General features: G+C 49.2%; 1 protein-coding gene across 2 annotated transcripts in view; it reads right to left on the reverse strand.

Moving 5' to 3' along the window:
• Positions 1-7,390, reverse strand: part of NSF (N-ethylmaleimide sensitive factor, vesicle fusing ATPase) — a 78,204-nt gene extending 70,814 nt beyond the window's left edge. Inside the window, exon 1 of one of the 2 annotated variants that reach the window (XM_080565076.1) lies at positions 7,283-7,390. In XM_080565076.1, the coding sequence (XP_080421202.1) occupies positions 7,283-7,294 (12 nt within the window). In that variant the 5' untranslated portion in view covers positions 7,295-7,390. Of the gene's footprint in view, positions 1-4,912; positions 5,020-7,282 lie in introns of those variants that run through there. The other variant, XM_080565078.1, reaches the window with a different exon arrangement.
• Positions 7,391-12,081: the final 4,691 nt, after the last annotated feature.

A 12,081-nucleotide genomic window follows, 5' to 3' on the forward strand; every position in this document is an offset into this window, starting at 1 on the left:
GACAGAAGAAATAGGTATAAGCTGATACCAACGCTATCACTGCTAACAACTAGCAGTTAAGAAAGGGTTCCTAACCAGCAGAGGAAGGCAGCACTGTAATAGCCTATAGTGGGAAGCAGTACAGACAAAACTAAAATTATGTGAAAACTATGAAAGGGATGGCAATGCGATGCCTACAACAGGGAATACACTCAGCAACGGATGCCGTAAATGCTGCGTTTCTAAAATTAAAAATAAAAAAAAAAAAACTCTGAAGGAGCTAATAACAAGTTGAAGGTTTTTTCTTCACATCTGAAAAAATCCTCTGACAAAGCTCCCAGAGTTCTGCAGCCCTGCTTGCACAAGGAGAGATCAAACACCTACAAATGACCGTTTGGAAAGAGTCACCCTGGCAAGCCAGTTTCCTTTTCTGATCTACAGCCGCGCAAAGAGCCCTGCAGCGCCCGGCGGGTTACGCACGGGGTCCCCCAGGACAAGCAGCCCTGAGGCTGCTCAGCACCGTCCTTCCCATCTGCTCCTTGTGACCGCTAGGTTAGTTGGCTGGAAGCTTTTGTTCTGATCTGGAAGGAGCTGCATTCTCTCTCTGCGACAAGCTCATAAACACCGATCTTCTCCTATTAAAAGAGGAATGATTGCATTAGGGGGGCAGCAATACAGACGCCAACGAGCCTCCACTGTATACATGACACACACATTTCCATTTGCTTCATCTAACAGCAGACACCTGCTTCCCTCACGGGCCTGAGCGGCAATACAGAAATTACTTCCATCTTAACACGTGAAAGCCATTTTATTAGCACAGAGGCACCTATCTTAGCAATTCGGGGATTTTTTTTTTTCCTAGGGTGGTGACTTCTGCTTACTTTTTGTTTGCAAAGTTTACAGCCAGGTGAGGTCAGTTCTGCAGGGAGTTTCGTTACTTCGGTGCTATTTCATTGGGTGCAGTTAAGAACCTGCATGTAGCTTTGGGGATCTGGCTGTACTACTGCCAGTACTTTGCAACGTTATCAAAAACAGAAATTATACTTCCAGGACTAAAAGGCTTGCCTGGTCAAAAGGCACATGAGAAACAAGTGTGCTAAAGGAGAACTACAAGCTACCAGTATAGTGTCTATAATCTAATTAAAGAGGTTGTTCGCCCAGCAAAGATGTCCTTCTCCGTATCAGTTCTTCACAGTATTATCAGAAAAGTGTTATCAGAAAATGTATCTGTACCCGTGCTGCTCTGCCATATAATCAGAAAGCTGTTCCCTGAGCGTGAAAACACCAGCTCCACTTTCCAATTAAGAAATAATGACCCAGAATACCTGCATTTGTAATTAACACCTCCATTTTTGGAGTTGATGTTGCCTCACATTTCTTCCAAGAGCCAAGCAATCAACTATTTAATTACAGGGAATTGCTACTTGTCGTGTTTCATCTAAACCTCTTTGAAAAATCCTTAAAAGAATGAAACTTTGCGCACCCACAAGATATTAGCCTGGGATGCAAGTCAGAGGACTCTGATAGGCTAGCTGGGAAGACACCTACTGGATGCAAATTCCTTCCATTTATTTAGAAAAATTACTCAATGGCAACAAAGACAAGACTAAAAATATTCTCTTGAACTTGGAATTTGCCCTGTGACAGCCTGAGATGCTGCCATCCCTTGCTTATTTCCAACTCAGCCCATCAGTGACGGGCTGTATCCGGCACTGACAACTGTACCAAGTGCTCCCCAATTACAGGCAGCTCATTTCTACAGAAAAAGCAAGTAACTTCACACAACTTCAGGGCATAACTTACTCCAGATTTTTTCTGACAGAAGGTCACTGCCTTATTGTGGCCCAGGAGACTGCAGAAACGGGTTCTATCTTTTTCTGCTGCAAATACTTAACCCTTCTGAACTACCTGCCCTACATACATACGGAAGAGCACGCCAGCACTGGAACAGGGCACGAGAGCGCAAGAAGAGCGATATATTCAGCCTTGATTTAACAAGCAGTCGTACCAGTTGGCTCCAACCCCCAGTAACAGGATCCTGTGCTGAAGGCTTTTCTATTAACCGTAGCGGCAGTGTTCCTTGCTTGAATTTCTCTGTTCACAGATCTCCTCCAACACAACCCTCCAACTCCTGAAAGTCAAGAAACTTGTGGAAACGGCCAGTAAGGAAAACTAGTCACAAAATCAGGTCTCTGCCAGAGAACAGCCTGGATTTGAGACAACATCCTGACGGCTATGCCTGGCAAATGGCTGCATCACATAGAGACCACGCTCTGGCCCCGGTCTCTCCAAAATATTTCAGTTACTACCTTGTCACTATCTGTCACAGCGTTCAGGGGTCAGCTAACAGTCACTGCATCAGCTCTTCCTAAAGCTTGTCCCCTCAGAGTGCCTTTGGCCAGTAGCCACCAACTCCCATCTGGATCAGAAAAAGACGAAGACCTACCATAAGAAGCTATATTTTAGTTTTCAGACTTCTAGTACATTTTCACATAAAAAATGAATCAACAAAAAATTTATTCCACTGAAAACCAGGTCCTGCCTGGCAGGCGATTTAGCAGAATGTAACCACGACTATTTTCCAAAGAATGCTTTTCTGGGGACTTAAGCAGAGCCGATGTTATGACAGTTATGAGCTTTCTCCAAATTTACGGCTAGGGCATCTCCCAGACCACGGGGTCCTCTCCTGAACAACCTCTGTGCTCTAAGAACCAAGGACAGGCAGAGAGAAGATCTTGTTATGGAAAAGAGAGCAACATTTAAGAAATTCACACTTAAAGGGAACCACAAAACGATTTTTTGATTTTTTCCAGATTTTTTTCAACTCCTTGGCTACAGATGGCAAATTCTGGCCTGCCTTAGCAAGAAAAGAAGTAGCATACCAACATCTCCAAAAGCAGAGGATGAGAGGCCACACTGACACCTCCCTGTTGCATTGTCTTACTCAGTATAAGCTTGGGGACACAGTTTCTACAACACTAAGCCACGCAACAGATTAAAGGTAATCAAAGATGACAAGGTCAGATATCCCATGGCCGCAATCATTTGTGTGGTCTCACAGCTGGCAGATTTTTATTCCAAATAATCTAGCATGGGTTTTCATAAACCAGCAGTCCTGCAAGAAGCACACAAGTGTATTTGCGATGAGTTCACAAGACAAGAACACAGCTGCAGAAGAGGTCTAAACCATTCAGATTTAGTTTTCTTCCATTCCCCTAAAACACTGCTAAAAAAAAAAAGTTCTTTACATTATGCTTTTTAGTATTTCCAAAAGTGTAAGTGATGACAGAAGAACGAGTACCACACTAAGAAAGAACCAAGCTGATTAACAAATGTTTCTTATGTTGCCTAATAACACCTGCACCTATGAAGTGAGGTTCCATATGTTAGCAGAAGAGGTAAGAAATCAGAATTTATAGCTTTAATAAACATGAAACCTACCTTCGTTATTTCAAAGCTTCTACGAAACTACCCAACCTAAAACTGTCCTTTGAGTGCAAGGAGTACAAGAGAGCACGCGTTAGTCCAGCAATGTCTCCAGCGTCACGTTACACCGAGGGGTACAGCCTGTCCCTCGCTGCCAATCCCACAACTGCTGTATTTTCTCAATTTGACAGTCAATTTCAACAGATATCTGCAATGCATCTTCTGCTCAAATCACACGCTCGTCTAGAGAGGTTATGATACAGTTCTGCAAGATAAACTAAAGGCTACAATTAACTGAATGAAACCAAAATCATCTCCAGCCAAATACAGATAGAAATTTCTTCTGAGAGGCAAACAGGCTAGCGTCTCCTACCACTGTGCCAACGGGAATACCATGTGATGCTTAATTCACATATATGAGTCCCAAACAGCAAATAAAAAAAAAACGAAGATTGGGTTACACAAGTTGCAGCTATCACAGAACTGTAATAATCCTTCACAAAACACACACCAGTCTCTGGTGGGGATCATCACCAACTTCCACTCTACCAAGTCGACATTCAGCATGCATGACTCTGAAGGAAGACCTCCTGCCAGCTTGTAAGGGTAGAACTGCAGCCATGTAACCCTGCTTCATCCCCTACACCACTCATCTACATAGCTCCTCAATGTGGTGCAGATACGAGCAGAAACACAGCTCGTTCTGGATCAGCAGCTTGACACTGGCTGGAATAAGGCTGAGAAGTCTCTAAACGCGCCACATGCTAAGAAATCATCCGGCCTTTCTACTTTCCTTTGAGAAGTAATTCCTAACGAGGTGCACGTCAACGACCTACAGCACCAGCCATCTTCCAGAGGCCCAGTCTCAGTGCAAGGGAAGCGGAACTGACCACGGATGCAGCCAGACAGCTTTATGCGTTCCCTCCTCTCTCGCAGACACTGACCGACGTCCTCGCAAGCTCAAGGGGCTGCCTGCGTACCTTGTGACTGCATGCAGAGATAGAGGACAAATTGGAACAGAAGCAGCCATTATTTCTAATCAGCATAAACTATTTTTCCTGTAAGCTTCCATCACCATTAACCACTGTATCCGCCTTGCAACTGAGGAAAGGCAGTGCAATTAAGGGAGTAGAGGAATATACCTGAAACAGCACTGGGCATTAATAATATTTGGCCTATCATTTGTATCCATTATTTAAAATGTTAACAGACGATTTTGTCTCTCTTCTACCTCAGGAAAGCCATTCATTTCTCTCTATAAAAGTATGCATACACAAGTCAAATCACGTGAGTCTAATAAAATAGACTAAGCTCTAGGTTGCGTTGCAGGACATTTTTTCAGGCCACAAGTACTCAATGAAGCTTTCTTTATGCGTTCTCCAGGTTTAAGCACTTTTTAAAAATGTTGACAACAGAACAGCATCAGTGTTCCAGCATCAGACTCACCTGCTGTATCTAGAGATATCACACACCTCCATCCTCCTACCCACTGTTCCTTACTTACATAGACAAGGATCACAACAGGTCCAATGTCACATCCGAAACGTATGCTGTTGCTTGCTCATCTGACCTCTGCATCATTTTCCGAGCTGCTGCTATCCCACATGCAAGCTGGAGGGAGCAGACAGCTTGTTTATTAATTTACATTAACAGCATTCACCATAGTGCATGACTGGACCAGGCTCAGAAAATGCTATGAAACACTTTGCTTAAGAACACTCTTCACGGCATTAAATAATCTGATAATTCGGCAACAATTATATTTATGGATAATTCATGAAAATACGGAATAGCAAGAGGCTTCCTGGTAACCCAAAGAAAGTATCACCCTCTTGAACTGCCAGATTACATGACAATGAAGCTCCAACCTTTCTCCTAAATCTGCATAAATCCCCCCTTTTCTCCACAACACAGCCAAATTAGCCAAATAAAGGCAGGTTTTTTCAGGTTCTTGCGGGCACAAAACACAGAAATAGCTCACAGCAGCAGGAAAAGTTGGGGTCGACCCCTCTCCTTACTCCCCACAACCTCAGTCACCACCACTCAGACCATTCATGAAGCCTTTCCAGCACACCAGGGCAACTGAAAACTGACTCAGTGAACTATGTGGATGGCTCTCTGTCAACTCAGCATGCCAGGGTACCCAGCGAGCAGGGATAAGACAAGACGGCAGCAGGCAGATTAGTTTAGGCTACAAGGAGTATCACAACAGTATCGTTCGTTATGGCTAAAATGATCTTACAACAGATGAAAGCACTGGGCTCCTGATTTTGGCAAGACAAGAAAACTGAAAAACGCTAGTCAAACAAAACACAGATTCCTCCTGGATTAGCTGGTGGGATCACTGCAGCAAATATTGGGGTGACGAAGAAAGATGGAAGGAAGAAAGTGCGACCACAGATCTGGAGCAAGGACAGAAGAAAAGCTCTTCATAATAGAAAGACTGCATAACACGATTTTTTTTTTCCTCAATTAACAGCAGCATTTTTGAGGTGGCACTCCAGCAAATCTGCTCACCTGTGACGCATAGCTTATCACTGGGCCAAATTTTTCCCCACTGCTCTACACCACACCACTGCACCATCTGCTGTTGCTTCCACCAGACAAAAACACCATAGAAAAAAAACTACCAGAAAACCTATTCCCCAAGATCTCAATCAATGAGATTGTTGGGTCAAGACAGAAGATTTCAGCCTGAAGCAGGCAGTAACGAGAAATGTGACTTTCACGAGCTGGTGTCCAGCAGAGGATGACTGAGCTCACGGCACAGAGCTGAGCAACCTTAACTGCGGCTTGCAGCTCTTGGAGCTTGGACCTGAAAACAGAGGGGATATACCAGGCAATACCAAAGTGATTTAACAGACACGACTGTCCTTTTACGTTTTAAGGCCTTTTTGACCGCTTGCTAATTTTACCTAAGCAGTCACCAACAATTTTTTATTATTATTATTTTTAACAAGCGCGCAGTAAAACCCTGCACAAACCTTAAGGGGTGTTTTAACACAACACAGCTTGGACCCACGTCACGGGATGGTGCTTGGCCAGTGTCCACAGGCCAGAGGAGTCAGTAGGGTCACAGAAAACCCGCCCCATATCCCACCAGGGCCTCAGAGCACTCTGGGGGGACCCAACAATCCCACCCCACACTCCACAACCAGGAAAAGGATCACCCGGGGCACCCCAAAAACCTTTCCCTGCTCCCCACAGTGCTAGAGGGCCACTATAACCTCACAGCATCCTTAGGGAACCCTAAAGCCCCTTCCAAACACCAAAGTACCACTGCGGCTTCCCAGAACTCTTAGGGGACCCAATGATCCTGCCCCACACCCCATATGGTGCGGGCACATCCCAGCCTCACAGTGCTCCTAAAGGAGCCCTAGAACCTCACCCACAGCACCGAGGGATCACCAGAGCTTCACAGCACCCTCAGGAGACCCTAAGACGCCCCCCTGCTCCCCCACAGGAACCCCATGGCACCCCTGAGGGATCCTAAATCCTATCCCACACCCCAAAGGGAGAGTGGTCACCAGACTTCACAGCACCCCTGAGGGAACCCCCTCGTCAAGGGGTCGCCACGGCCTCACAGCAACCCTGGAGGACCTCACAGCACCCCTGGAGGACCCCACGGCCCTACCCCACAGCCAGAGAGCCCCCCCACAGCCTCACCGCACCCTCAGGGCGCCCCAAAACCCCAATATACGAGGAGAGCGATCACCACGTCCTCACAGCACCCCCACCCCGCTCAGCGACTGCCCTGCGAGAAAGCACCCCCTCAAAAGCCGCTCGTAGAGGAGAAAAGCGACCCGAAAGGGCCGCACCGAAGGCGGGAAGGAGCCGCGTCCCCCCCACCCCCCCTTCTCCTCCCCTCACTCACCCGCCCCGCCATCTTGTCGCTGCGCTCAGCCCGCAGCGCCGCCTCTCAGCCGCTCCGCAGCGCCGGGCCCGCCCCGGAGCCGCCATGGGGCGGCGCAGCGCAGGCGCCGGGGCCCGGCGGTGGGCCGGGGGCTGCGGGCACCCGGAGGGTGCCCGCAGCCCCCGGCCCACCGCCGGGCCCATGGCTTCTCCGTCCCCAGGGGCTGGAGAGTCGGCCCACGGCTCCGAAGTAGGGTAAAAACCACTAGGCAACAGCAGGGAAGTGAGGAAATGTAGAGAGAAACAAGCCCGCAGACACACAGGGCGGTGCAGCAGGAGGTGCTCCAGGCACGCCGCACAAGTTCCCCTGCGGCCTCTGGAGAGGCCCCTGGTGGAGCAGGCTGTCCCCCTGCAGCCCGTGGGTCCCCGGCGGAGCAGGTGGATGTGGTCTGGAGGACGCTGTGGTCCATGCAGAGCTCCCACGGGAGATGAAGCCCGTGGAGAGGAGCCCACGCAGGAGCAGGGGGCCTGCGGGGAGCCGCTGCCCGTGGGGGACCCGTGTTGACGCAGCTGGGCCCCTCCACTCTGCCTTTGTGAGGCCCCACTTGGAGCACTGTGTCCAGGTCTGCGGCCACCAGCACAAGAAGGGTTTGGATCTGTTAGAACGGGTGCAGAGGAGGCCACAAAGATGCTCAAAGGACTGGAGCAGCTCTCCTATGAAGAAAGGCTGAGAGAGCTGGGGCTGTTCAGCCTAAAGAAGAGAAGGCTCCGGGGTGACCTCCCTGCGGCCTTTCAATACTTAAAGGGGACTTATAAAAAAGATGGAGAGCGACTCTTTGCTCAATCAGATAATGACAGGATACGGGGGAATGGTTTTAAACTAAAAGAGGGGAGATTTAGATTAGAGGTTAGGAGGAAATTCTTCACTCAGAGGGTGGTGAGACACTGGAACAGGTTGCCCAGAGAGGTTTTGGATGCCCCATCCCTGGAGGTGTTCAAGAACAGGTTGGATGAGGCCATGAACAACCTCATCTACTGTGTGGCATCCCTGCCTATGGCAGGCGGGGTGGAACTAGATGATCTTTGAGGTCCCTTCCAACCCAAGTCATTCTATGACCCCGTGGTACAGACATGTATTGGAGGAGTTCTTGAAGAGCTGCAGCCTGTGAGAAGCCCACATAGGATCAGTATGGAGTTCCAGCCCCGTGGGAGAGACCCCACGCTTGAGCAGGGGAAGGGAGTGACCATGAAGGAACAGCGGATGAGGAAGTGTGCTGGGCTGACTGCAGCCCCCATTCCCTGGGCTGCCCAGGGGAAAGAGGTAGAGAGGAAGGTGGATGGGGGACAAAGGTGATTTTTAAGTTTGCTTTTTGTTTCTCACTGCTCTACTGCTAGTACTAAGCAATAAATCATATTAATCTCCCTCAGCTGAGTCTGTTTTGCCTGTGACAATAATTGGTAAGGAATCTCCCAGACCTTATCTCAACCCGTGAGCCCTTTACATCATATTTTCCCCTCTCTTCCTTTGAGGAGGGGGAGTGAGAGAGCAGCACTGGGGGCTGGCTGGGTGCAGCAGGAGGTCAGCTGGCTGCAGCAGGGGACACGCAGGGCTCAGAGACCTTTCACATCTCCAGGCCCCTGGACAAGGAGTTTTAAAGAGTTTTCAATGAGCAGTTTCACAGTTCTTTGTGGAATAAGAGGGACTTTAATCTTTCAAATTGCTGCTAGTAGGCAGTGCATCATTTAGCAGCAGATAGTACTTTAAATGGGATGCTGTGGCATTCTCCAATAATTGGTAAATCCAATTACTTACCTTTTCTTGAACTGCCTTTCCATTCAACTGCATATGGCTTATACTAACGGCATCTTGCCATGCTTTGGTTTGTGTTAAAACTTACAGGTGGGTGCAATCAGAAAGCCAGATAAGAGGAGTTTAGCGCTGCTACTCCAGTCTCATACCATGTGCTGGAGCCTGGAGTTAAGCCCATTCTTTGGCAGGGAGTGCCAGGGGCTTGTAAAGCCAGTTGCTTGGCCTTCACTCCTGACATGGCTGTCTTCTGCCCATGCAAGTCTTGCTTCTACAAGCAGCTGGCGTAGTCTGGTCCAATTTGAGTACTCGCTGAATCTTGGCAACCAGACTTCTGGATATGGATCTGCATGGGGGCCCCCCATCCTGGGATTTGGCTGAAACAGTGCTTCACTCTTAAGAACAAATCATATCGGGTAAACTGTCTCACACTGAGAGATGAAGAGAGCTGCATCCCCCAGTGTAATGTTCCGCGGGAGAATGAAATTCCAATTATGGTCTTTTGTCTTGACTTTGCTTTGAAGGAGGAAGGCAGCAAACAGTTGGACTCCAAAGCAAGGTTCAATACTGTCTCCAAAGCTGACCTCAATGGCCTGGAAATCAATTCTGGGCACGAGTTCTAGTGCATTAGCAACCTGTTACATCAACTTCCTGTGCAGGGCTTTGACAACATAATAAAATATTAATATTGATTTAACTGCCAGTTAGCTGCCTTGAACAGGTAGTAATGTCAGTGGTAACAGAGTGGGGAATGCAGACCTCATGCATGGGGAAAGCGGGGGTCCCTTCAGCAGGCAACTGCAAGCTGGTGCTCTAAGAATCTCCAACTAAGAACTGACAGGTATGGCTGCAATTTGCTGTGTATTGTCGGTGGACATGAGCTCTGCCGAGTTAGATGCTTTACAAGGAACATCAAGACTATGGAGATAAAAGCAGCAACTAAAAACATTTTGCAGTGGCTGTATTGCAAACACCTGCAGTAGTGCTAATAGCCTGTCAGCTTAGGGGAGGTATCTGCTGGGCAGTTCTTGTTGGTGGGGGTTTGCTTCGTGGCCTCAGTTAAATGTGAAACCAGCTGTGAGGCCGACATGTAAAAAACACCAGTCAGATGAAACAGCATTTTCCTCTGCAGTTGGCAAAGCTGCCTGGTCTGAAGGGTCATCCTTGCAGGAGTCAGGTACCATGCTGCTGCACCGCCAGCCATGAACTCTGGCTAAACAGCGTAACGGGGGGGATTTCTCAGCACTCTGAGCTTCCCAAAGCTCTCTGCCCTATGGCCTTGAAAAGTCTTTTACAGAAACAAGCACAGGAAATATGACCTCTGCATCTGCAGGGAGATAGATAGTCCTGCTATGGACCGCTCAACACCTCACAGCCAGCCTATAGCACAGTCTCGTAACATGTAAGACCCCAGCTGAAGTCCAGGCTGCTGGGCAGACTTCAATTTGCAGCAACTCTTCCTACCTAAACTGAATGTGCTTATGGCTCCTGATAAATGATTTTGCAGTGTGTGCAGCCCATTTTAATGCACTATTGCACTAACTTAGTAGGGAATTTGGAGTCTCCAAGACAGAAAACGCTGGTTAAGTCATGTAAAATCTGGCTGCTGGCAGGTAATACCTGTTGAGTCCCTGCTCTGCCCTTACACAGCCACTAACTAATCCACCAGGGCAGCCTTTCTGGCCCAGCTCCTCCAGAATCAGGCCTGGGCACTACAGTGCCCCCAGCTCCAGCAAATGGCAGAAGAGTGCTCATGGCACTGGGACCTGTGGGTTAAGCCTTGGAAAACCAGTGCCAGCCTGGTTCACTGATTGTTACTGCTCTGGATGGATAGAAGGGATGGAGCAATGGGTGAATGGGAGGTGGAGGTAGATGGAGATGAGGAGAGAAGGGTAGAGGGAGGGGAATAGGTGGAGGGGTTGAACTGAGGAGAAAGGGAGAGAGGGCTGGAGGTGGATGAGTGCACAGGGAGGCAGGAATCACCATGATCGTTCTTGGTGCATTAGGGACAGCACCAGGAGCCCTTCCCTCCATCACCCTCCTGCTCCTCCCCAGCAGGGCCTGCAGCTCCTGGGGCTCTACCTGGCCTCTGTCTGTGTAGTCCTGTGGCAAGGGAGGAAGGATCCTGCTCCAGTTCGAGCTCCAATCTCCATGCAGAGGCCTGGGAAGGAGGCCTGGAGGCTGCTGGAGGGCAGTGGCTGCTTGGGCTTCAGGATGGGATCTGGGGAACAAGAGGGCACATAAGGGAATGGCAAGGGTAGGGTGCCAGCTTTGTCACTTGGCCTCTGTTTCCCCATATTTCGCCTTTTTTTTTTTTTTAAGGAAAAAAAAAAAAAAGGCAAATCTTCCCAAACTAAACACTATGGCTGCACAAGTTTCTCTTCAGGTCCAAGACCAAAGATGTTCCCGGCCCCCCGTTTGGCCCAGTGCTCCAGCCACAAGTTGCCTCCCAAATTACCAGGACTGCACCTTGGGGAGCTCTGAACATAGAGCTGAGCCTGCTCGGAGCAGGGTAGTGGAAAGCACTCCAGAGCCTTCGCCAGGGCATGCCCCAGAGCTCTGCCCCACAGCCGGCCTTTCCGTGGGGCAGGGAGTGAGGGCTGATGCTGGAAAGCCGTGAATGTGACAGAACCAAGACCTTCCCCACTCACCCTGCGGTCTCCCCAGGCGAAACCTCTCGGTCAGGCAAACACACCTGCGTCCTGAATCCCAGGGCAGGCAGGATGGCTCCTGTCCCTGGTGAGCTTGGGGAGGCACAAGGGGCAGGATCAGGCCCACCACAGAGCGTTTTGCAGCAGCCGGGCTCGTCCCAGTGACCTGCCCGTGAACCTGCACAGGGCCAGGCTGCGGTGCGCTGAGGGGAGCTGGAGCGCTGGAGGCGAGCTGGGCAGGGAACGAGAGAGATGCATCCAAACAAGCGCTCGCAAGTCATAAGAAAACATTCGGGCCTCTATCCAAAAAGAGTCATCGTGCGGTTACGGCAGCAAAAACGGCATCCCTAGATTGCACAGAAA

The sequence above is a fragment of the Anser brachyrhynchus genome (assembly GCF_964034855.1).
Source record: "Anser brachyrhynchus genome assembly, chromosome: 22".
NCBI lineage: Eukaryota > Metazoa > Chordata > Aves > Anseriformes > Anatidae > Anser > Anser brachyrhynchus.